Source organism: Argiope bruennichi, chromosome 10 (genome assembly GCF_947563725.1).
Source record: "Argiope bruennichi chromosome 10, qqArgBrue1.1, whole genome shotgun sequence".
Lineage (NCBI taxonomy): Eukaryota > Metazoa > Arthropoda > Arachnida > Araneae > Araneidae > Argiope > Argiope bruennichi.
In genome coordinates this window covers 118,752,247-118,779,384 of record NC_079160.1, presented here as the reverse complement: position 1 = coordinate 118,779,384, position 27,138 = coordinate 118,752,247, and the positions used below count along the sequence as shown (strand labels likewise).

General features: G+C 30.3%; 1 protein-coding gene across 1 annotated transcript; it reads right to left on the bottom strand.

The window, feature by feature from the left end:
• Positions 1 to 180: 180 nt before the first annotated feature.
• Positions 181 to 25,889, bottom strand: LOC129988160 (kelch domain-containing protein 4-like). The gene is made up of 9 exons (XM_056096313.1): positions 25,692 to 25,889; positions 22,790 to 22,872; positions 14,757 to 14,835; positions 13,849 to 13,947; positions 11,239 to 11,468; positions 8,584 to 8,807; positions 6,170 to 6,543; positions 2,808 to 3,216; positions 181 to 1,357 (listed from the first exon to the last, which is right to left on the bottom strand). Exons 1-9 carry the CDS (start codon positions 25,797 to 25,799, stop codon positions 1,341 to 1,343), a joined length of 1,623 nt encoding a protein of 540 aa, XP_055952288.1. The 5' UTR covers positions 25,800 to 25,889; the 3' UTR covers positions 181 to 1,340.
• Positions 25,890 to 27,138: the final 1,249 nt, after the last annotated feature.

Here is a 27,138-nt window from a genome sequence, read left to right as displayed (position 1 = left end):
TTGAAGCCATCTAAGTACTTGCTTTGCTAGATGTGGAGCCATAACATCAAACATGTTCAACGGTCTTTGGCAGAAAAACCAGCAATTTTTTTCAACTATCAGTGTCGCGTCACTCAAAGTAATCCTTCTTAAAAAATGTCTGCTTTAGTACTGCATCAACACACATTCATATATTTTAGAAGATGTTTTCTCCAAAGTCAAATAAAAATAGTATTAGATAGCCACAATACATAATTCCAAATGTGTCAAAAAAAATTCCAGTAACTGAAAACTCCACTTTATAGAGGTATAAATTGTGGAAAATGAAAGGCCCAATAAGAGAATATGGAAAATAATTGCTTTAATTTTAATTATTTGTCATTATTGCAGTTTACTTTATAAAATATTGCAACTTATCCTATCATTGATTAGTTAATCATGCATGGTCAAAAAATATTTATCATAATATATTGTTTCAAAGTGTAAATATTTTGGAATTTTCATAATAGATTAGTCATATTGCTTTTCAGTGGAGTTGATAGGTTACGATGCATAATGCTACAATAATAATACAATGTATAAAGTTTTCATCCTTGTATGCACTTTAAAATTTCATCTAATTTCCCATCGTCTTAAAGGTGAGTATAACAAAACAAAACTCTTAACTGTTGAGGGCTAATAAAGTGAAAATATTATTAGTTACAGCAAAATGAACAGATTGCAACTGCTTTTTACAGTAATTGCAGACAGGTAATCATCATCAAAATTTGATTAATCTCACTTTATAAAGATCAATAAAAATAGCTGAAAATAAAAAAACTCAACAACTGATTGAAAAGATGAAAAAAACACATGCCATGTGACTTACTGTCACAGGGTCTAAGAAAGAGTTAGGGAAATATGAATACCTTTCTTCAAGGATAAAATTGTTATTAACTATCTTATAATAAACAAGCTAAATATTACAATAATATTTTTAAAATAAATTTTTAACATTTCATTTCTTTATCTTAAACAAGTATAAAATTTTATGATAACATGGAGAATGGTTTAGTTTAAGAAAATCTCTAACTAAAAAAGCAATTAAAATTATTATTATAATTTTACTCTAGACTTCCTCAGTTTTTTTACACATATCATAATTAATTAACACTTAAAGTCTAACATTTGTCTGAAAAGTTTTTTACATTTCCTCACATCAAAAGTTGAAAAAAATAGAATACTGATGCAATGAAATATTACTGAAAACAAAACAATAAAAAACAAAGCACTAAAACTATTTACATTTTTATTTTATATATACATCAGCAAAATGCACATTTTTTTTGTCAGTTTTATTCAAACCTCTTGTGTCTGTTCTCTCAATCTGTCTCCATTTCTAGAAAGAAGAAAGAGGGGGGAAAAAAAGAGAAAAGAATTATTTACAAATATTGTAAGACATTTTTTTTAAATATATTTTAAAATAACATATCTTCATAATAAATTATGGGGGAAAGAAATTTGTATTTTTATTTGAAATTCTGGAGAAAGACAAAAAGAGAATGGAAAATTTGCAACTTTTCCCTCCACTTTAAAGGGCCCTTTAATTAAAATAAGTCTTAAATTGTTAATGTTTATTTAAAAGTTAATCATAATGTTAAAATATTTTTGAATGTTGACAAAATGATAGTACTGCCAAGCAATAGACTAATAAATTTTAAATTATATAATAAAAATTTAATTTATTATAAACAGATGATGCAAAAAAAATCTTTAAAAAAGGAAGCTAAATGTTACTAAAACTGAATGAAAATCATTCTTTGAAAGATTACAGAAATTCTATTTTTAATAAATATTGTTTTAATACTAACCACCTTTAATCATCAGCTGAATGCCTGCCATATTAATAATAGTAATTTAATTATACTCACCAACTTTGATAAGCTATATTATTTCATACAATATGAAAGCACTATTTAAAATTATAAATGTAGAGCATTTTGAAAGATTAACTTTACAAGCAAAATAACAAAATAAACGAAATCAGTCTAGTTGCTGAGGCTGGAGACTCTATCAAAGTGCCCAAGAAAATGAATAGAAAGATGGGATGGGGCAAGAAAGCATTTGAAATGTACAAACTAAATAAAAATTGGAGAAATCAGCACAGTGATTGGGACCCAAAGACTCTTTTCATGGTTTTATCCCATAATGAATCTTGAAACAGCAGGGAACTATCGATCACATATCTGAAGATTATGAAATTTCATATAAAACAAAAACTGTTGAAATTAGTTGTTCTGAAAAAGCAACTGATTCTGTGGCTCTTAATTAGTTCTTAATTCCCAAATCTTTTAAATTTAAAAATAGATTCAAAGAACTCATAACAAATTAAATTTTTAATACATAAAATTTAAAATTAAATATTTCTTAAAATATTATTGATTTAATTTTTAATTGTTCAGAATCCATTTTTAAGACATTGTGAAAAGCATACAATATTTTAAATGCAAATATCAAGCATCCTGCTTTGAATCATTATTTCATTTAGTTATTCAACTGTGTGTTTTCTTACAGAAAATTCAGTTCTAAATAACTAAACAGATTTTGGAAGTACTGCATTTTTTTTTTTTTTTTCATGATGAATGAAATGGATAAATCTAAATTCTTGACCGAAAATGCAATAAATCTTATTTTTTATATATACATGCTTTAAAGAATTTATACCTTCACATCAATACAAATGTGTGTTTTACACAATTTTTCAAAACTCGAAGGTGAATTATAGAGATTTTTTACATCATATTTAATCAGTTACTTATATATTAACTAAAAAAATTCTAATTAATTACCTTCAGAATCTTCCTCGTCGTCATCATCATCTTCTTCTTCCTCCTCCTCCTCATCATCATCATCCTCCTCCTCCTCATCGTTTTCCTCTCCGCTTTCTTCACTCTCTGATTCAGATGATTCCACCCAATCCAGATGACTAATAGAAAATGGAACAATTGTCCTCCATTCATCCAGCTTGTGAATGTCTAATGAATAAAAATCGGATAAAGTATAGCGCCGATCTCCTTCCTCATAGAATCCTCCATACAGATACAAAATACCATTTTTCACAACTAGGATGGCACCCATGCGGCCTTTTGGAAGAAAAGCTTCATTTGAGGATGACACTGTTACTGTGTTGCTAACTCCCGAGTCTGAAGTACCAGGCAAAATTTTCACAGTAAATACATCATCGGTCATTGTAGAAATCTAGCAAACACAAAGTATTTAACTTTCAATATAGTATATTAACAATCATTGAGACATAAATATAAGAAATAAAAAATGAATACAAATAGTTTAGTTTCAGCATTATTTTTAAGAATTTATTTTGTATACGAAGGTATGAGTGCAAGTGATGCATGGAGAATAGGGACAGATTATTAAATAAACAAAATAAGAGTGCATTAGAAAAACCCAGGCAAATAATTTTTAATATAACTTTATTAAAAATAAATTAACAAAATATAACAAATAAGAATAAACTTTTACTAATAAATAAATTTAATTGGTTTCAAAGTGCCAAGCTTTGGCAGTGTGCAGAGACGCAAACATTTATTGAAATTTTAAGCAATGAACCACAAGTCTTCTACCTTTAATCTATCCCATTCTCACCGAAGCTTTGCTTTAGAGTCCAAACTTTTGCATTGTTTAGAGAAAGCCCTAGACTCCAAAATGGACCATTCACTATAATCCATGGGATTGAGATTCGGCGACTATCGTGTCCATTCTCCAAATGATATCAGGTCCGGAAAATGTGCCTTGCACTACTCTTGTGTCGTTTTGCCCTTGTGAGCTGGTGCAGAGTCTTGTTAAAACGTCCACTCTTCATTGCCAAAGTGCTTTTTGACTCACAGAAATACAACAGTTTCTAGAATGTCTGGCTGGTACAATTTTAATGCCCTTATCCACAAAAATCAGAGGTGTTTTGCTGCTTGAGCACATTCTACCTCATACCATGACCGATTTTGAATGTTGGCGATGTTCAACAATTGCTGAAGTGCTTGGAGCGTATACAGACCATATCCTGTGGTTCTGGAAGTTATGAGCTTGTTGGACGGTAAAGAGCTTTTCATTAGTGAAAAGGAATCTCTCCCAGCGCCGACTTGCAACCTATCACCATAGTTTTCGGCGTCTGTGGAGCCGCACAAGTGTTTTCATCATTGAGTAGCTGAACTTTTCGGAATTTTATAAGGCTTCTGTCCAAGCTCTGTTTTTGTCATTCGTAATACTGACTGGTAATTTATTCCCATTTCACAAGCGATCTTTCTCATGGAAATCCTCAGATTTCACTAAACTCGCTTTTTGATGGCCTTACAGTTACTGAAAGTCAGCACCGTACATTTTCTTACACTTCATGGATGTCGACCATCATTTCCAATCTCTTTGAAACTACAAGTTACATCAGACATAGTTTGACGAGACACATTAAGCAAGCAAACAATTTCAAACTGTCATTTTCCTTGCTTAAACAATTCTAAAATTTCAGTTCTTTTGTTGACATTGTAAAAGAACCAAAAAACAATATGTAAACTAAGAGATATATTATAAAATATTTTATAATTGAAGTGATAGACAAAAAAAATTAACACAAATTAAAAAGAAATTAGTTAACTTCGATCCTATAGTGCAATAACTTTGCCTAAAGTGGTTTTTTTTTTTTTTTTTTTTTTTTCTTTTTGCATTGCACCCTGTAGGCAACTAAATATTGCCTCCACAGATTCTTTTTTTTTCATAGTAATTTTACAAAGTCATATAGTCAAATTTATTTGAATTAAAGTAAAAATTCTTTTAAAATTCAGAGAATTAAGCTTAGGATTTTCATTCCATGCTTTAAAATTATTTTGTGGATAAATCAATATGATCTAAATTTCACTAGAATGGCTTGACTCACAAGTCAACAGCCCAAACAAATTTATCATTTGAATTTTTAGAATATGATAAAAAGATTTTTGTTTTTGTTTTTTATCATTTTGTTTAAAATTACTTTTGAAATTTAAAGTTTTTTCTACATTAAATAATAATGCAAAAATAAACGTAATTTCAATCTGTTGTAATATTTGTTATTAAAAAAACTATTTAAGGATATTAACTAAAATCAATAAAAAATTGTTTAATTTTGGAAGTTTGATAAAGGGTCAAGAAACTTGCATTGCCTATGAATATTCCATAAAGTTTAATCTGACCCTGATTGAGATAAACATAAGAAATAGAAAGAAAATACATATTCTTTACTTTCATCATCATTTATTAGAATTTATAGTCAACTGCTGAAAATTATATCTACCAAAAGTAAAAAATGTTTGATAGTGTTCATATGAGGGTTCATTTGGTTTCAAAGATGTTACATGCCTACAGCCTTAATGACTACTTCAGTGACAAGATGCTTAACAGAAACTATCTAAATTGCATGTCATCAGCTCTATCAATGTTGTTAAATATATATTACTGTTACCATGAAATTCTTGAACAAATTTAATAAAAATAAAATATTTCAATGACAACTTTAATAAATTTGCAGTCAAATAAATGCATTAAAAATAACTTCAATGAGAAAAATGGCAAGCATGCAAAAAAGCAAAGTTAAATATTATATGATATTTTCATATTGAAAATATTTATGTAAGTATAGTTCATTTTCATATTTCATTGTAGAGGAGAAAACAAATTAGAATCTATTTCGGGAAATACCTTTACTAATAGATAATAGATCTATAATATTAATATAAAGCATAAAATGTCAAATTTCATTCATTAAGTCCATTGCATTTTTTCTATTTTAATAAAACAGATATATAGACATAATTACAAAATGGTTTTCAGATACTAAAATGTCAAAATTCACCAATGGGCTATATTCCTAATGCTAGTAAAAATTTAAACTGGTTTAACAAATTGCAATCTAATAATCCAATTTATATGGGCCCCCAGGGCAGTCAAGGTGTTAAAACAAATTTTTACAAAAAAAAAAAGAAGAAATTTTTAGACAATATTTTAAAAGTGAATTCAGCAGAAAACTTTCAATTATTTTTTAAACTGTGTCTTATTAAGGTAAGTATTATAAGCAAACTTTAAAATTATTTCAAAGACCTACATAAACAACCAGAAAAAAAAAATCTTTAAATTATAAAAAATATTTTAAGATAAAAGAATTCACATTTACCTCTTCCACATCATCAGCAAGAGTTGTTTTCTTCAAAACTTCAACAACTTCTTCACTTTCATCATCATCTTCACTACTACTGGCAGCAGCAGCAGCAGCGTTCCTGCTCCTTTTATGCCTTTTTCTTCCTCCTCTTGACTTTTTCCCTCGAAGATTAATTGGAAACCAACGACCAGTGTCCAATTCCAATGCATATAAGTCATTGTGAAACATACTGAGCAAATTCTCCTCATCCACTTCGTCATCATGTACTCCACCAAAAACGTAGGCACGATTATTAGGGGCTACAGCAATGGATAAGCCAGTGCGAGCTGAAGGAGGGATTCCAGAAGGTTTTACCTGGAGCCACTTCCATTTATGAGGGACACTTCTTTCTACATTATCGACATCAAAATTATTGTACATAATGATAATAGTCTATAATTTCACACAAATTTTCAAGAATGAGAATGCATATAGGGTAATATGGAATTTTAAGTAAATACAATATTTTACAAAAACTTTGTTGAGAAATTGTAATTTGATACTCATCAAACTGTGAATGTGTAAAAAATTACATAATTCATGAACAAGTCATTATAAAATTTTCATTAAAAAGCTTCATAAAATGGAAATTTATGAACTATTGAAATATTTCATAAATTATAATTAAAATCTATGTAATATTATTAGATCATATATAAACATGTTACTACATTTTATATTTACTGAATATTTTATTAAGTAGGTCAAATTTTATATCATACATATTATTATTATGTCCTGTTACTTGAAAATTCTTAATGGCAAGTATTTAAAAATGAAAATGCTCATAAAGTAGAAAGGAATTTGTTTTTTGGTATCACTCTGAATTTTAATCTTTTGTTTTAAATATTATATGAAAAAAAAGATTAAAATAAAAGATTATGAAGGGAAATATTACTATTTTTAATTAAATTTACAATGCTTTACAATACACTAAAGAATTATGTAGAGATTAAGACATTAATTCAATGCTACTTGAATTTCCCATTTAAAGATATCTATTGCTAAAAAATTAACACAATGTACAATTTTTTGATCTTGCAATTCTGCAAAATAGTTGCAATTTTTAAACTTTAATAATTCAATATTACAAAAAGAAAAAAATATTTTTAAGAATAAATGTTCATAACATTATAAAATTTCTAATAAAAAGATTCAGATAAAATTCTTATTTTACAAATTGATTTTATTTTACAATGTTGCTTTAAATTTACAATGTCTAAAAACGAAAGCCCATTCTATGATACAATTTAAAGAAAGATGTCAAATAATAAATGAGCAATGACGTTGACACAAACGAGAACAGTAGTTTTTCGTCTCGAATTCTCTTAAACTATGACATCTTTTACAAACAACAATTAATAATTTAAGACATTTAAATAAATTTGTCTGTAATAGAAGTTCCTAGCTGTAAAAATCTACAATGTTATAAACAAAAGAGAGATTTTTTTTTTATTACAAATATAACTAACCAACTTCAGTCTATATCATTTGCTTCACCATTTTGTTTTTGCAAGGAATTTTAAGAAAAGAAATTATAAAATAATTTATTTTCATTTCTAAATTTATAATCTCTTATACTTTATTATATGATGCAAAGCACTGTGTCATTACTTTGAATTAAATCACATCACTTGATATCTAATCGTACAGATATTTAAATGGATTTGACTTATTGTAGATACTTGAGCTCATGGTAATTGCTGATATCAGTAGTGATGGAAATACATAATAGTACAGTAAAATGAAAATAGATTAATCTTTTAATACAAGTTTTTAAATAATCCTTTCTTATCAAATCCAGTCTTTGATTACTAAATGATCACAATTAATCATGCTAATTACTTAAGTAACTGTAATTTCAGCAACATGATTATGGGCCTGACAAAAAATACAATTAGGAAAGAAAAGAAACAAATTTTAAAATTATACTGAAAACACCTTTAGTAAATTTTCAATTAAATTAATACGAATCTAGAATCAAAAACTGCAATGAAATTTTCAATAATTAATACGATTTTAACCTGATCTTTTATAACAATGAAAGGAAGCTTTTGCTAAAATGGCTCAAGCAATTTGATTAGAATAGATCACATTTTACTTTCAAATTAAACTTATATTTTAGGAAATCTAGAATCTTGCTTTGGTTATCCCTTGGATTTCACATATCACAAGGATATATGAACCCTTCATGGATTTAAGTATACACAGTAAATCTTAAAAATAAGTCTCATCCTTAAGTACATCTGATTTTGGACTAATGCACAATCCCAATAAGTGCAAGCCATCATTGTCAGCAATTAAATCAAGGAGAAACATTTAAAATTACATTTTGGTCATGATTTGTAATAAATTTAGCATAAAATTGATATTAAACTACAGAATATTACCATCCACATGCAAGTGGTACATATCTGTAAATTCAGAGCCTTTGTCAACACCCTTCTTCACCTTCTGTCTGTAATAGCCCCCATAGAGAAGAATTCGGCCATCGGTGAGGGGAGCGAACAAAGACGCAGAACGAAGTGAAGGAATTTTACCCACAGGCTCAATTTTACTCCAGGTATAAGTTTCAAGGTTGAAGACATAAAGGTCATTCAAATATGTATAGTTCCTGAAATGAATATAGAAATTATCTCTTGAAAAATTGCATGACACACCTGAAAATAAGTAAAACACAAATAGTTTGCATATTACAGAAGCCAAAATATTAAATAGTTTTCTTCAAATTTTGTTTACAAATAATTTGAAGCATATTAGTCAAGGCTTCATGACAAATATGTAGTTTATTTTCCATTTTTAAAAAATGAACAAAAGTAGAATTCATTGCACTAGCAAGTACCTACAACTTTTTTATCAATGGTCATTAACAAAAATGATTTAATGTGATTGAGCTGTTATTAGTATTTTCTATGTTATCATTTTTAAGGTGTAAGTGATAATTTCATTTTTATCTTCATAAATAAAACTAAAATTCATAAATATTTTATAGACTATAAAAATGAATACTCCTCAAGAGATTTTCTCCCCAAATAATATGAAGCAGAAAAATAAAGCTAGTTTCATGAATAGAAAGCATAGAGCATTTTACTTCTGATGTTGCCAATTCTACTAAATGAAAGCATTATAAGTATTTTAAAGCATGATTACTTAATAAAAAATTATAAAATTAATTACCAAACATTCGTTATCTTTAATTACAAATCATTCATTAAAAAGTGTTTTTTTCCCCCTTAAATATAATTCAGATTACCACAATTGGAAATTTTGGCTACTCAGAAGTAAAGCTGCTTCCTTTACAACTGCATTTCATAGAAATTATAGTATTTAATTGGAATCAATGTATTTTTTTTCAGCACAATTAATTTCTGAGCCACCAATGATATTATATAATCAGATTGTAACAATAAGATATAACTTTGAAAGAACACAAGAAACATTTTATTCGTTTATCCTTTGAAGAAGCAAAGAACACTTTTAAGGAATAATTACAAGGTAAATCTGCATGTTAGTTCCAAAAAAAATTCCTCTGCACTTTCTAAGCTGATAATTTTGGTTTACATATATATTAAATAAACTTGTTTTATGTAGATATTATTCTAAATGTCCCTTATAACATGATCAAAAAATCAAGCAACTCAAAAATCTCTAACCAAGACAGTGTTTTGAAATAAAGTGGTATATCTCTACATACTGAAAAGAGCAAAATTTGTGAAACACTTATCCACTGATTTATAGTCAGTCCAACTCAGATATTTCTGATTTTAGGAATGTTTAAAGGAAGTATATCAGAACAATTGCAATATCAATAAAATTTAAAAAATAGAAGAAATTGCATTTTGAATTTTTATGGTTTTATTTAATTAGTAATTTAAATTTCAGCATATTGATCTTCAAATGACACATTTGCAATGGAGAGAATATTGGATTTAATCTGATATCTTATACTGGTTTTATGAAATAAACGTTCATCAATACTTTTTGGTGTTGCTATTGTTATTTTCTACAAATATTAAGACATTCTTTACAGGAAGAGCTTGTAAATTTCATAGTAGACTTGTTTGGCCCAAACTTTGTAATTTACACGATGTAGTGTCAATCCACTGATAAAGTATCAACAGATTGCAACTGCAGAAGGATCAGCAGTAATTTTAAGCAAAATTTTGTGATCACCTTCTATAAACATTAATATTAGTTGCTGTTAGAATTTAATTATTATAAATAGACTGAGAATGCTTATAGAAATATATGTAAATATGATATAAGAGAAAAAAAATATTCAAGCATTATCTGTTTAGGTTTATTTACTGCTGTTTGCAAAACAATGAAATTTGTTTTAAGAAAAATAAGTATAAATAATTCATGCAGATAAAAGTTGAATTCAATTCACTCCTCATTTTTTTTTTTTTTTTTTTTTTTTTCAGATAAGTATAAATTTATCATCTGAAATCCTACAGAAACTTTACAGTACTCTAAATAAAACTGCAAAAAAATTTTGCAATGAAAAATATATTGGTTTATAAAAGTGAGACTCTCTTTTTCTTTAAAATTCATTCTTTTTTTTGATGCAGAGTCTAAATAAAATATGTTAGTCAACAGATCATGCCTTTCTAATAAAAGGAAAAAATTTCAATGAGAAATTTCAATCACGAAATAATTAGCAACATTTATCCTAGAATGAAATGAAAGAAATTTAAGATCAAGATTCTTAAATTTAATCAATATTATAAGAACCAATATTTTTAATCAATATAAAATTTCATAAAAATGAAAATATTTTAAGAATTGTGAAAACTATTTACTTGAACCACAAGAAAAATTTTATTATTCGTATCACAAATAAAATACCTTAAATATCACAATACTTTGGGTATCCAAACCTCAATCCTTCCCAATAAAAAAAAAATCTACTTGCATTCAAATCAAAATAATATTATAAAGAATAATATAATGAGCATATGAAACAAGCTACAGCAAGCAAACTAAAAATATCACAAAAAGAGAAGCAATAAATTTTATAAAAAAATAACTGCAAAAATATTAACTCAAAAGTTTCATGAAATCCTCCAAATACTACAATTTGCTTTTTTCTCACAACCATACGATGACCACTTCGGGCTGAAGGTCCACCAGGGGCTTTTATTTCTTCCCATCTCTTCTCAGCTAAATGAAAAACCCAAAGATCTTTGTAATGATAAAAAACAGTTCGTGTGGGGCTGACAAACTCTCCCCCAAAGATCCACAACTGCCCTCCATTTTGTGAGAGAACAACTGCCTATAAATCAGAAAAGAGGGAAATGATTTCAATTAAAAGAATAAGAGATGCTAGAATAACAAAATATTAAAATATTTATTAGATTAAAATGGCATTGAAACATGATATCTTATAAAAAATAAAAATCTTTAAAATGCATAAAAAAATAATTAAGTACATCCTCACATATCTTCATTTTATAATGTTTCCCAACATTTTGGATTATATATTAAAGTAAGACATCTATAATAAAACAATGTTAATAAGACAAACATATTGAGTTGATAGCTGTAACTAACTTTGGTTCATAATATGTTTTTCACAAGAAATTTCAATTCATAAAAGGAAAATTACATTAAAAAAAAGCATGGAAAATACAAAGGCTTTGAATTAAATATTTTGAAAAGTTACCAAGAATTATTTTAAAAAATAATGCTACATAGTCCATCTTGTATATACAAATATATATCAAAAACATGCATAAATGTAGGATATATTTCGATTAAAATAAAGAAGCATAACTTCAGAAATGGGCCATATCAGAATCATTCAAACATATACAGTACAAAAACATAGATAGTTACAAAAAGATTAAAAAGTTTTAAAAAATTTTTCAATGATTTTTTTGTTATAATTAGCAGTGAATTTAAATACAGAATATGTTTAAAAAAAACTATAATATCCTAAGAATCACCATACAAATGTATTAAGATGCGCATGTTCTTTTCCAAATTTATATTTTTTAACTTAACCTTATTGAATAATCCACTTTTGATCATAAGAAATGTATCTTCATTTAATAAATAAATCTATAATTGTTTAATAAGAAAAAATATATAAAACAATGAAAAAGACAAATAAGTTTTAAAGAATTTGTAAGAAAATTTGAATATTTTTTTTAAATCAAATAAATAAAGCAGACCCCAAATTGCTTTTAAAGTCTCACAAAATTTACAGCTTATAAATATACTTCTAACATCATGGTCAGATAACTTTTATATATATATATATATATATATATATATATATATATATATTCTTTTCAGTATTTTTTAGTATTAATTTTACTTTTATATACTAGTATTTCATCTTAAAAACACTTCATCCAAAAAAAGTTTTTAAAAAATTACATTTATTTATACATAAAAGTATATAAATCCAACAAATTATTCATTTTCATTTTTAAAATGTCACACTGAAAAATATTTTACCTGCCTATTATTAAAAGCCATCAAACTTTTGGTTAAAATTAACTTGAAATAAAAATGCTTACATAATTTGTGAATAATAATGTTGGAATACCAAACAAATACAACCTGCAATATATATATAAAGTAGCAGCATATAAAGTAACCACCTGCAGAACAGAGCTGATGTCATTTAAAAACAAATTTGCATCATTTTGGGAAATACATAAAACTATATCTGAAACTAAATGTCTTTTGCCCCAACTAAACAAGCAAAAGAAGAAGGAAGAAAAGTCAAATAAATGAAAGGGATAGATATTATCCACTATTATTTTCCTAAAATGAGAAGAAAACCTTTTACACTTAATTCCGGAATCATTGTCATTTTGCAAGAGATGAAATATTAAATACCTCAAAGAAAATTCATGATATAATTTGACAAATCGAGCATGGAGAAAATTTTGCAATCCTCAGAAAAATAAGCACAGATATTTTTTAAAGCACCCTTAAGGCCTTTATATAACAGCAACTAAAAATATGCCGTTTTTAAAAACTTTCAATTAAAATAGATAACCTATTTTTGCAATAAAGCATAGCTTCAGTTTGATTATGTATATCATTTAAGCTTTTTAGTTTTTAAGTTTAGCTTTGCTTGTTTCCTGTTTGTGAAAATTTTCACTTTCTAATATGCATGATTTTTGTATTTTATACATTTGTGTATTCTTAATGGCAATGCACTATTATATTAGTTATTTTAATTAAATTTAGCTTTCATGTGAGCAATGCCAGATAATGAATTTATGAAAAATTCATTTCAAGTTTCAATAAAAAGTTTAATGAAATAAAATACAGAGTAACAAGGATATATTATACATATATATACACAATTGCTAAAAAGGTGCTTTTTATTGCTAAAAAGGTGATTTTAAAACTTTTTATTAACTTATCTCTTCACATTAAAATATTTTTAAAACACACAACAAAAGCTTAAACAACAAAGTTTTCCAAACTCATTTATTTACAGTAGAAACAGTTGCTAAAATTCCACACATGCAAAAATACCATCATTACGGTATTAAGACAAGTTGTGATTTTATTCTTCACTCATTCAATATAAAGTTAAAATTACCATTCATTAAATGATATTCTTCAATGCAATAAGAATTTTTTGTGAAGAACCAAAAACAGGAATAAACAATATCAAAAGAATTTACCTGATGAGCACAACGTGGTGGTGGATTTAAAGGAGTGTTCATTCGACTCCAAGTACCTTTCTTGATATTGTAAAAGTACAACTCATTATACACAGAAGTCTAAGATAGAAAAGATAAACAAAAAATATTAACTTTCAACCTAAATATAAAATAAAACCTCATTTCACAGATATCTATTACTAAAATCCATTTTGCTTTATTATAATAGCATTGAAATAAATACAATATGGGATTTAAAATAATGAATTTTTATTCTGTTTATTTAAATCTTTTATTTAAATAACAGTTTATTAATTTAAAATATAAATTTTTATTTTGTTTATTTAATTATTTATTTTTTAATTATTTCTTTTACAACTGTCGTTTGATTAATAAATTAACATGTGTATGTGAAAAATAAAAATCCCTGCCTTATGGAATAACCATATAATTATAGCAAATCAAAATTTTCAAAACTTTCAAATAATACAACTTTTAAAATAATACAACTGTTTAAGATTTGAATTTAAACCAAAAAAATAAATAAGTTAAAAAATTAATACTGATAATTTATCACCAATAGCAAAATTCTTCACCTCTTCAGAAAAATAAGACAGCAGTCATTATTTTCAACATTAAGGGGGGGAAATGCTTAGTTAGATTATAATTCAGTAAAAAAGGGTTTAATAAAAAAACTGGTTAATAACAAAAAATTTTAAAGGATTTAATAACATACTTTGAATACAACAAAATAAAAATAAAAAGTGACTTTCCTGGTTTATATAATTATTAAAATATAAACCATCAAAAAAGATTTAAGAACTACACATGGACTTAATTGCTAGTGATGTTTTTTTTTATAAAAGTCCACCAACTCACACATCCACATACAAGTAAAAATAAGTAAATAAATGCGTAAACAGACTAACCTTGCTTCCAGTGTAATATTCTCCTCCAAATAAAATCAATTCTTCCTTATCAGGATGAGGACTTAATGTAAAAGCAGACCTAGGGGAAAAAAAGGCCATTTTAATTATTATACACATTTATACATATTGTTAAGGTAAATTCAATGAATCTGGAATATATGGTGAAATAATCCAACAAGCACAATAGCAAAAAATGATATTTTATACTTCAAGACAAAGACAGACAAGGAAAAAAAAAATCTAAAGCATACACAAGAACAGCACTTGCCATGCACAGCAGCACACAGATAACAATCATAACAGCACAAAACACTTGGAGAGAACCCCACAGAAGATATACTTTGCACAACTATAAATGCCTCTTGAATGTCGATTATTCTCCACTGTCTGTTCATTTGAGTTGACTCATTACTAATGCAATGCTCAACTCAATACTGACTGGCTACTCACCTACCAAGTTTCATCAAGTGATTGACACCAACTCTACTTCCCAGCTTTTTATAATTTTTGTAGTAATATAAAGAAAGTTCCAGGAAGATCACTATAATTTGCATCCTATTGCAAATATCATCATTAATTCCTGTATGATTCTGGAAACATCTATTTTGTAAACAAAGTCACCGAATTCATCACCACAGTCAGGATCAAAGATATAAAAAAAGCTGTCTTTCTTAGCAGGAAATCCCCTGAATGGGGAAGCAATATCACAAATTCATATAAATATTGTTAAATTTGTATTATTTTCTCCTTTATGTTTACATAAGAATATAATCCATATCAATTATTCTAAAGTTGGCATCATGGCACTCCACTAGGAAACCCACAATACATTAGATAATTTTATTCACATTGAAATAGGTTGGAACATTTTTGCAGAATATTTACCATTTTAAGAAAATATTATATTATGTTACATTATTTCAAATTGATAAGTGAAATATATATATGTAATATATATTAATCAAATTAATAATATATATAAATTTACATATATATTGAAATATATATATGTAGATTAATAAGTGAAATATAATACATTATTTCAAAATAATAAGGACAAATGCAGTAATTGTAACCATTAATTTCATGATTTTAGAAGATGTACTGCGACCAACAGATCCATTCATAGTAATAATTATATTTAATGATAATTATTTAATAAATTTTTATAGAACCTAAAATAGACTTGGTTTATTCTTACTTATTGACTACTTAGAAAAAAAAGACTTGTTAGGTTTTATAAACAGGAATCTTTGAAAATATCTGAATTCAACAAGGATGCAATCCAACTGGTTAAGAAATCATTGATTCATGCACAGTTTTTTAAGCATGTATAATGGAAGATTATAGAAATGAAATCGTGGCATTTAACTGAGACCTAAAGTTCTTCATTTAAAATATTCACAACTAATAATAAAGAAGAATGTGAGTGTGCCTATTATAGCACCCTACAAATCACACTGTCTGACCTATAACTGTAACATTTGGCACATATTGTCACAAAGATTGGAAATAACAAGGCTGTTAGGTTGAACAAGTAATCAGATTTATTCAAGCAAAGTAACTCTCAAGCGTACAGGACCGATAACTCGATCACAACTGGTGACACTTGACTTTATATACACTCTCAGAATGTTCGAGAAACATCCAGATAGAACATTTAAAGAAAGATCTAGAATCAACTAGAAACTAGAGAAATAATAAATAACATTTTAAATTAAAATTCCAGTCTTTGGATAAAACTGACTTGGCTGGTATTCGAACCTGGGTCGTGAAGGTCTACAGTCTCGTGTCTTGCCAACCAAGCCACAGGAATTGATATCAGTAGTTCATTATGCGGCATTACTCCCCTCCAAAGAAAGACAGCGCCCCGCTGTCAATCAGGTTAAGGGCTTTTACTCTGGAACGTGTCATGGGACCCTTGTAAATTTCTCGATTTTCGGCAGGTACGACATTTTCATTTTGACTGTCCTCAATTTCAATTTGCTTGTCGGGATCATGGTATGGTTTCATTCGCAGTACATGGACAACGTCTCTTGGTCGTCTTCTTCGGGATTCAGGGTCAAAATCTTGCACCTCGTATGTTACGTCTGATAAACGGCGTAAAACCTGGTAAGGCCCAAAGTACCTCCTTAAGAGCTTCTCGGAGAGTCCAACTTTTCGGACTGGAGTATAAATCCATACGAGATCTCCAGGAGCATAAGATACCATTTGGTGTTTGGCGTTGTAACGTCGACGGTCTTTATCTTGGGCACTCAGGGTTCGCACTCGGGCTAACTGTCTTGATTCTTCAGCCCTGGCAACCATCTTAGCGACGTAATCATCATCTACATCATTGGGAGAGAATGGCAACATTGTATCTAACGTCGTTTCGGCGTCGCGTCCATGAAGTAAAAAGAAAGGCGTAAAACCTGTCGTCTCCTGTTTAGCGGTATTATAAGCAAAGGACACAAACGGTAAAATTTCGTCCCAATTTTTCTGCTCTGTATCCACATACATGGACAGCATGTCGGTCAAAGTTTTATTAAAGCGTTCTGTCAGTCCATTTGTTTGAGGGTGATACGCCGTCGTGAAACGATGATCGATATTGCACAGGTCAACAAGGGTGGAAACAAGTCTTGCTCGGAAAACGGCTCCCCGATCCGAAATAATTACTCGTGGAGCTCCATGCTTTAGAATAATTTCTTCGAGCAAGAACTTTGCTACTTCTTCGACTTCGGCGGTCGGCAAGGCTTTTGTTATGGCATATCGTGTCAAATAATCTGTGCAGACTATGATCCATTTGTTTCCCCGACCAGATTTTGGAAATCTTCCAAGGAGATCAACCCCAATGCGATGGAAAGGTGCTATAGCTGGAGGGATGGAAACTAATCGTCCAGGTGGTCGTTGAGGAATAGGTTTTCGTCTTTGGCAATCCCGACAATGCATGACATAGACAACATTTCGGTACATCCCTGGCCACCAAAATCTTTTGCGGATTCGGTCGTAAGTTTTTGCGAAACCAAGGTGGCCTGCCGTAGGAGCGTCATGGAAGTGTCGAAGTATGTCGACTCGTAGATGTTTCGGAATGACTGGTAGCCATTTTTGTCCAGCTGGATCAAAATTCTTTCTGTATAGAACCCCGTCAATTAATTCAAATCCTTTCTTTTCTATGGATCGGCTGTTGTTGTCAATGTTAATTTTTACAAGGTCTGGATCTTTTTTCTGTTCTATTGCAAGGTTCATACTCGTGGTAACGGCTAGGGATTTGTCTGTTGTATGAGTCTCATCTTCCACTGGATTTCTCGAGAGAGTGTCGGCATCCCTATGCTTCTTACCGGTTTTATATTGAATGGAAAAATCATGTTCTTGAAGTCGAAGGACCCATCTTGCAAGCCTTCCTGAAGGATCCTTTAAACTCATAAGCCAGCACAACGAATGATGGTCGGTTTTAACTGTAAAATGTTTTCCGAATATATATGGCCTAAATTTGTTGATTGCCCACACAATGGCGAGGCATTCCCGTTCGGTAGTGGAATAATTTCTTTCGGCTTTTGTCAAAGTTCTGGAGGCGTATGCGATTACTTTTTCAGCTTTATTTTGGATTTGCACCAAGACAGCTCCAATACCATAACCACTGGCATCCGTATGAATTTCTGTAGGGGCATTTTCGTCGTACATTCCTAATACAGGATCAGATGTAAGCGCTTTCTTCAGACTGTTAAAAGCTTTCATTTCTTCATGACCCCAATGAAACTCCGCACCACCTTTTAGCAGCATCTGCAAGGGTTCAGCGAGATAACAAAAGTTCTTGATAAATCGCCGGAAGTATGAGCAAAGGCCAAGAAAACTCCGTATATCATGTGCGTTTTTGGGGGTAGGAAAATTGCTAACGGCTTTCACTTTGTCAGGATCAGGACGAACGCCACTACTAGATACAAGATGGCCCAGTATTTTTACTTCTCTGGCCGCGAAAAGACACTTCTTCGGGTTGAGTTTAAGACCAGCATCTTGAAGGCTTTTTAAAACAAGTCTTAATCGAGTGAGATGGTCATCAAAAGTTTCCGAGAACACTATTATATCGTCTAGATAACAGAGACACATAATCCATTTGAAATGGCGCAACAAATTATCCATCATTCTCTCGAATGTCGCGGGGGCATTACAAAGTCCGAACGGCATGACTTTAAACTCGTATAATCCTTCGGGTGTTATAAATGCCGTCTTTTCACGATCAGCCTCGTCTACTTCTATCTGCCAGTATCCGGAGCGAAGGTCCATGGAAGAAAAGAACTTGGCTCCCTTCAGACAGTCTAATGTATCATCGATACGAGGAAGAGGATACACATTTTTCTTCGTGATCGCATTGAGCTTGCGATAATCAACGCAAAAACGCCAGCTTCCATCTTTTTTCCTTACGAGTACAACGGGTGAAGACCAGGGACTTTCAGACGGCTGGACGATATCGTTATCGAGCATCTTTTGAACTTCTTCACGAATGATGCGTCTTTCGGTCGATGAGACTCGGTAGGCTCGTTGGCTGATTGGAGTATGATCACCCGTGTGAATCCGGTGTCTCACATTCGTCCGTGCAGCTGTCTGCTTGTCAGTCTTCGTGAAGATTGCCGTAAAACGTCATAGCAGTTTAGCTAGTTTGTTTTTCTGTTCATTGTTCAACTCTGGTGACAACATCGGTGAACAATCCATTTCGACGTTTGGCGTCTCTTGCTGTGCATCGATGTCATCTGACTTGCTAGAAATTACACATAAATGTCCCCCATCCAGTGGTTCGGCTTGGCCTATGCACATTCCTCTAGGGATTACTCTGTTCGTGGACTGCAAGTTGGCAACCCAAATTTCACTTTTCCTGTTATGGTATAAGGACACCATGGATGGCACGGCGATGTTTCTCTCAAAGAGCAGCTGCTTATTACCATCAATGACTACGTTTAGGTCTCCTTGAACATGGTATCCTGATACTGCTACCTTTGTCACAGAATGGGGTTTAAGTGTGTAGTCTTTTGTGGCATACAATTTCCATGTGTCTGGTGTGGCAACGTCTTGGCAAATGTCTTCTACGTATAGTTCACTTTGACCACAGTCGATCACAGCTTGCGAGGCTTTTAAAAAGTCCCATCCAAGGATTATTTCATGACTACAATGCGGCACAACAATAAATTCAAACGGCAGTTCTCAGCTGTTTATCCGAACACGCAGGATACATTTTCCGATCGGTCGGATGAAACTTCCATCAGCGACTTTCAGTACAAGGTTTTTGGTGTCAGAAAACAAAACCTTCTTTAACGACCGTCGATACTTATCGGAAATGATCGAAAATGAGGCTCCAGAATCGACTAGAGCACGTATAGGTTTCTTATCTATAATGACGTCCAGTTGATTTCCCGTCATCTTGGCGGCCGATGGAGGATTTCCGTTGCATGCGGCCTCACCTCCTAGAAAGGTCGCTCCGTTCAGTTTTCCTCATTTCTGCGGCTTGGCGACTGACTGGATCGACGATACGGTGACGGTGATCTGAAACGGCGTGTAGGGGATCGGCCTCTAGATGGACTGGGTGTGGAACGGCGGATGGTATTTGGTCGGCGGTATTCTTCTTCTTCAGCGTCAGTTTCGAAGTTCTGTTGGCGGCGTCGATAATTGTCAAATACAGCTTTCCGTTCTCTGCAATAGCGCACAACATGTCCTGGACGGCCACAGTGGAAACAAACTGGTCTATTGTCGGCAGTTCTCCAAATATCAGTTTTTCTTGACTGTACGGGCAACCTCTGAGCAGGGGCTCTGGTTCGTCTGGCCACAGCTGCATAAGATGGTCTTGGTCGAGGTTCGATTGGTTTTGCTGAAACCGGTGCCAAAGCTTTTACGACTTCGTCTTGCACCAGGTCCTCTAACGACTGGGAATATGGTTCCGAAGGTGCTTTAAGTTCGGTAACCAACCGCTGAACTTCCTCCTGCACTATTCTGCGAATGAGGGACGTCAAATCTGGCTCGTCCTCCATGGATGCTACAGGTACGACGTTTGGTAGCCTCTCAAATCTCTGTCGTTTTACTCTCTTTTGCTTCATATCCTCTATATAGTTGCACCATTTTGTGAAATCAGCTATAGTGGTGATTTCTTTCATTAAAAGGGCCTGATAAATGTCTTCGGCAATACCTTTCATTAGGTGTGACACTTTTTCGCAATCAGACATCGATGGATTAACCTCTAGGCAGAGACCTAATACGCTCTGAATATAGGACTGCGTACTCTCCCCTGGGCGCTGGGCTCTGTATTTAAGTTGTTCTTCGGCTTTCTTGGTGTGTTTTTGACGGTCACCAAAAAGTCCTAGTAATCCATTTTTAAACGCTTCCCAGGAATTCAAGTTGTCTTCGTTGTTTTCAAACCACTGCTTAGCAGTGCCATCTAGGAAGAAATATACATTGGCGAGACACACCATGTCATCCCACTTGTTGAAATGGGCAACTCGATCATACTCCTTTAGCCATTTAAGAGGGTCCTCTCCAGGCGTTCCGGAGAATGTCGATGGGCTCCTCAGTTGTTGGGGCGTAGGAACAGTCACTACTACGGGCTTGGCTTCTACCGACATTTTTGTCCTTTTTCTGCTTTCTGGAGAGTAAAATCCAAATTCGGGAGATAATCCTCTCAATCGAAGGCTCCTCCGTAGGTTTTCGCTATCGTCCACGGTTGCAGGAATAAGTACCCGGCGCCTCCACCAAACTTGTCACGAAGATTGGAAATAACAAGGCTGTTAGGTTGAACAAGTAATCAGATTTATTCAAGCAAAGTAACTCTCAAGCGTACAGGACCGATAACTCGATCACAACTGGTGACACTTGACTTTATATACACTCTCAGAATGTTCGAGAAACATCCAGATAGAACATTTAAAGAAAGATCTAGAATCAACTAGAAACTAGAGAAATAATAAATAACATTTTAAATTAAAATTCCAGTCTTTGGATAAAACTGACTTGGCTGGTATTCGAACCTGGGTCGTGAAGGTCTACAGTCTCGTGTCTTGCCAACCAAGCCACAGGAATTGATATCAGTAGTTCATTATGCGGCAATATATACAATGGAGGGATGGATATGCACCTTAGAGCACCTTTTTTTTTTTTTTTTTTAATTTGAAAAAAAAAATTAACCTGAATTCTTCTGTTTTTCTGCCAATGAAAATATCCCTAATATAAAAATAAATTTTACATCATTTTAAAATTTAAAAAATTGTCATTTTTATTATACCAATTTAAAAATTATATATATTTCTTAATTCAAACTGCCCTTAAATTCAAACTGTTTCCATTGTTTCATCAAATATTTAATTGCATGCATTTTCTTCCATTGATGAAAGCTGAAAATGAAGGATTGTTTCATATCTATGTAGTTTACAAGATGAATAAAAGATTCATGTTAAAATACCAAAACATTTAGTGAATAAATGAATAGCACATTTCTGTTTTTTTCTTGTGCTATGATGTCATGAGATTAACTTCTTATTAGAAAAGTTCATATACACAGTGAATTTAACATAAATAAGATCATTAAAATAACACTATTTAATGCCTGACAATTCGATGATATCATGGATATAGATTTAATTGAAATAAAATATAATATTATTATTGGAGGATCAACTGATGACAACCAATGTTTAATAAAATTTATATATCAATTTCAAAAAGTCAATCAACATTTTTTATTCCTTTCAAAAAAATTGTTTTAATTTTTTAATTCTGATTTTAATAGAAATAAAAAAAGAGAAACAAAATGAGTAAAATAAAAAAATAGAATAGAAAACTTATATCTTTTAAAAATTAGTAACAATTTACAAAATATATTTAATAATACAAGAATTAAATATAGCTAGTACCTATAAAATTATTTAAGTTTTACTGACATACAAAATTCCAAAATTTTTATGGTTTCTAAAAAATAACACAGAATTTTTATGCATATCATTTAATAAAATAAATGTAAACAAATAAAATACATGCTTTCTCATCAGAATCAATTTCAAAGAATTGTTGCTTATATTCACCTTGGACCAGGTTGTGAACATGGCTCTTCTCCGTGTTTACCACCTTGTTTTTGAGACTTTGCAATTAATTTTTCAATATCACCCTGAAAATGTTTGATAACTTCATAAATATTCCAACATGAAGTTATTTCTAATTTAAATTATATAGAAACTTTAGGAACTTATTTATTAATTGCATGCCATTGTCAAACTTTAATATTAATTGCATGCCATTGACATACATAGTCAAATTTTAGTCATTAAAAAATCTATTGATATTAATATCATATTTTTTTAGTAAATATACAAGTATTAAATTTTATATTGTGTTAACTATCTTTAAAGTACCAAAAATTACAAAGCATCTAACATGAATGTTATAAATTTTAATAAACATAATTCTTTATACAATAATTGATCGAGAACTAAACAAAAAAAAAAAAAACTATGTATAAAAACAAAAATTGAAAATGAAAATAAATACAGCAAAATATTAAAACTGATTCTACTTTAAGTTTTAAATTTAATGCGCCTGAAATCAACAGATTTCAGATTTATTTAAGAAAAGCTGTCTAATGCAAGACATGCAGAAGAGAGATATAGATTTCGATTAAAAATTAAAATTCCTATCTATAACTAAATGTAAGAAGATTTTTACTAAAATGATTAAATATTTTATACTTATACTATACAAAATAATTTAAGCAGTAATATTCTATTTGACATATCTTTCGTATAGATTTAGTAATAGAAGTTTAGTAAATTTCAATTTTATACACACATTACAAAAAATAAATTTAATACAGTAGTTAATCTAATTCTAAATCACAATACTTAATTATTTATATAAACTTTTTTAAATTATTGGTTATAATCAATCTGCAGTACAGTGAAAAATAATGGGAGAAATGGGACACAAAAATCCACAGTGCTATACTCTTTCAAATGCGTCCAAGATGTATATGCAAAGTAATCATCTTGGCTTTAAGCAAATTCATTATTTTAATTGCATTTCCTTTTATTTATAATAAAATGCCAAATCAATTATTTTTTTAATTTTCAAATACATGGGATGATAAATTTTTTTTTAATGGAATGGGATAGTAAAAAAAATTTCCATTAACTGATTGACTGATACAAAATAGGAAGAGAAAGAAGCAGGATGGGATATCTCATGCTTCAATCAAAGCACTGCCAGCATCAAAATTATACAAGTTACTTAGGAATATTACCTAATTATTAAGCACAAGCCTGATAATCTAAATACAATATTATGAGGTAAAAGTATTTATTCAAAATTGATATCATGCAAACAGCATTTAAACATTCATAATGAAATATTAGTAACTTTTTAACTACAACACTAATTCAAATAAAAAATTTATTAAATATTCCAAAACTGCATATTGTACAGTATATACCAATTAAGATAATAAAGTTTATTTATGATTTGATATCACATGCATACCATTTACTTTCATCTAGATATGCAATTTTATAGTTACAGCAAAAATTAGCAGGAGTGGTCCCCTCAAAACTTTCTTATATACTCTGTAACGAACTTGTCATGCCAGAAAACAACTTGCATGACATTGGTGAGCAACAGTTGTGAAATAATAACTTTTGGTATGAATTTATATTTTTACTGAATCTATCATATCATCCTTTGTGAATTATTTGGCAATTAATCCCTGGCATGTGTTAATAGTATCTGAAAATTGAATTAGTGTCTTAGACAAGTTTTACTGTACTGAATGAAACTAAAATTTGATACAAAACTGCACTTGTAGTCAAAGCCATACCAAATTTGCCATATTTCGGTCATTGCATTTTTGAATTATCGTGTTTATTTGTTTCTAAAAGTACAAACTGATAGACAGTCTACCTGTAGTTGGATTTCACACAAAATTTGACATTGTGGTGTTAAATCTGTGCATGGAATTTTATTTATCTAGCTTTCTTCGGTTTGCATTTATCGTTTTTATTTATATTTAAACAACCAGACTTTCCAGAACAGATTTTACTCAAAATTTGATAAAAATCTGAAAATTTGGTATAAAGACCATATACTAAATTACATCTATCTGGCTCAAATCTATTTTTGAGTTATCTTTATCACATACAGACAGATAGATGGAGAGGACATTTCTCAAAATATGTTTTTCAAACTCAGGGAAGTCTAAAACATAGTGATTTGTCAAATCTCAAGTTTGAATTTTTTAATGATTACTATACTTTTTTTATATTACGTATATGAAAAGGTAAAAATTATTTCATAATGACTACTTAGGATAAAAGCTCCATTTTTTCCCCCTAAATAAGAATTTTTTTTATAAAGGATTTTCATAAGTATATAAACAATGGTTCGATTTAATTCAATTAATATCATACTTTAAAGGAATACAACAATATTTTAAGATGAACCCTGTAATTCTGAATCATAGTCACACAGAAACAAACAAATAATAAGATAATATGAGATAAAGTAAATGTTCTTAGCATACATTAAAAAAATCTAATTAATTAAGCCATTGACAGCAAAAATATAGTAGAACTAAATTTAAATTAACAATGTGTGAAAAGACTGTATTCTAAAAAAAATAAAATAAAATCAGAATCCTTATTAATTTAAAACTGATTAATCCTATTCTTCAAATGATTAAATCGAAAGCACGATCAACAATAAAATTTTACCAATAATTAAATGACATTTTCTACTAATAATAAATGTGTTATTCTAATGACATATATTAAATAATAAATGTATTTTCAATTCTTGTATGCAGAAAACAGAATATAAAACATAAGCATTACATTATATACAGATCAAAATTAATTAAATACAAATAATTACGCGTCAAATAATATATTTTCAGCGCGGAAAGCTATCGATACGCATTTTTAAGCAAACTATTTTACTTACCTCCCCTTTAGCCGCTAGTTCTCTCTTCATTCTAGCAAGAGCTTTCTTCTCAGTTTTTAGGGCTGTTTTTTCGGCTCCTTTACCTTTCTTTTTGTCTTTTTTACCCATAATTGCTAATAAATGTATCAATAAAACACGGCTAACGAATAACGACAGATCAACACGTGCAAATTTTAAATGCCAGATATGCAAACTACAAACAGTTAGATTAAATTAATAAATAATTGATTGATTGTTTTTGTTTTTTTTTTACTTTGATTTTTTTTAAAAGTACTTTCTGGAAAGAATTTATTTAAAGAAATAGAGAAAATGAAGGGAAAATTATTTTAATTGTATGTGATAAAGATATCTCATAATAATGATCGATATCAACAACAGCAAACAAGAGAAAATTAAACTACCCGTCCGAACTCCGAAATGAACAAAACGTCAATACTATTCGTTTTTTGGTCTTGGCTTTGAGAGACAAGAAAGAATGGTTGCATTATTTTAGCGGAAGGAATAGGGAAAGACAAGAGGAAAATGTCTTACACGTTCTTAGGAGGTTTTATATAATGTGAGTGTACGATTCTAACTATATTAAAAGTCCTACATTCGATTCTTCCTGCCCTCAAATTTGCGGGGTGGGTTATCGTTTTTGAATTCTACGAAATCTCCCTCTCCACATGTAACTGTGCAAGGATCTTTGATCTTATACTTCCGTTAATTTCGCCTTATCTGTTTTATTGTAGATTGGAAGCGAGAAGGCTGATGAGGTGACTCCTTTGTGGAATTACAAAACTATGGTCAAAATCTTTAAACGTTTAAAAATGATTCAATGAGAATTAGAGAAGTTGGCAGAAGATAAAAGGATTGCCAAAAAAGTGAGCAATATAAAACAGGAAATTCGGATTGGAGCAAGGAATAGAGATCAACAACTTATTCTCAAGAGAGTTACAACTTGCACTCGTGAAGAGAAGGCAGAAAGCCTTTGACCTTTCACAGTGATTGATTGCGAGATATTCCCACTTCCAATAGGAGGATGGCCACCTAAAGAATCCTTGCAGAAATGAACAACCCGGACTAATCTCCTAGGGTGCTACGAGTGATGTGTATGGAGATAATGGTCATAAAGGAGGTTGATTTTGTCTTGTTTAGCGGTTGGTCGGTCGAGAGAGTCGGCACTTCTGAATTTCAGTAGTTTTGTACCGTTATTTTTGAAGCAAAAGAGTTTGTTATTATTTCCTGTGTTTCATTAGAAATTCCATTTTCAACTGGTGGTTGACATAGGGCATTGAAAACAGGGGAGACCTGTCCCTACTTTTCCCTACTATTTTTGAAAATTAAAAAAGCTAAGCCATCCCAAGATTATTGTAGTGGAAGAAAATGATAGTTGCTATCTTGTAAGCATTATAAAATCCTCAATGTTGGAAAAATTCTTCAAATGTGGAAAATACACAAACCAATT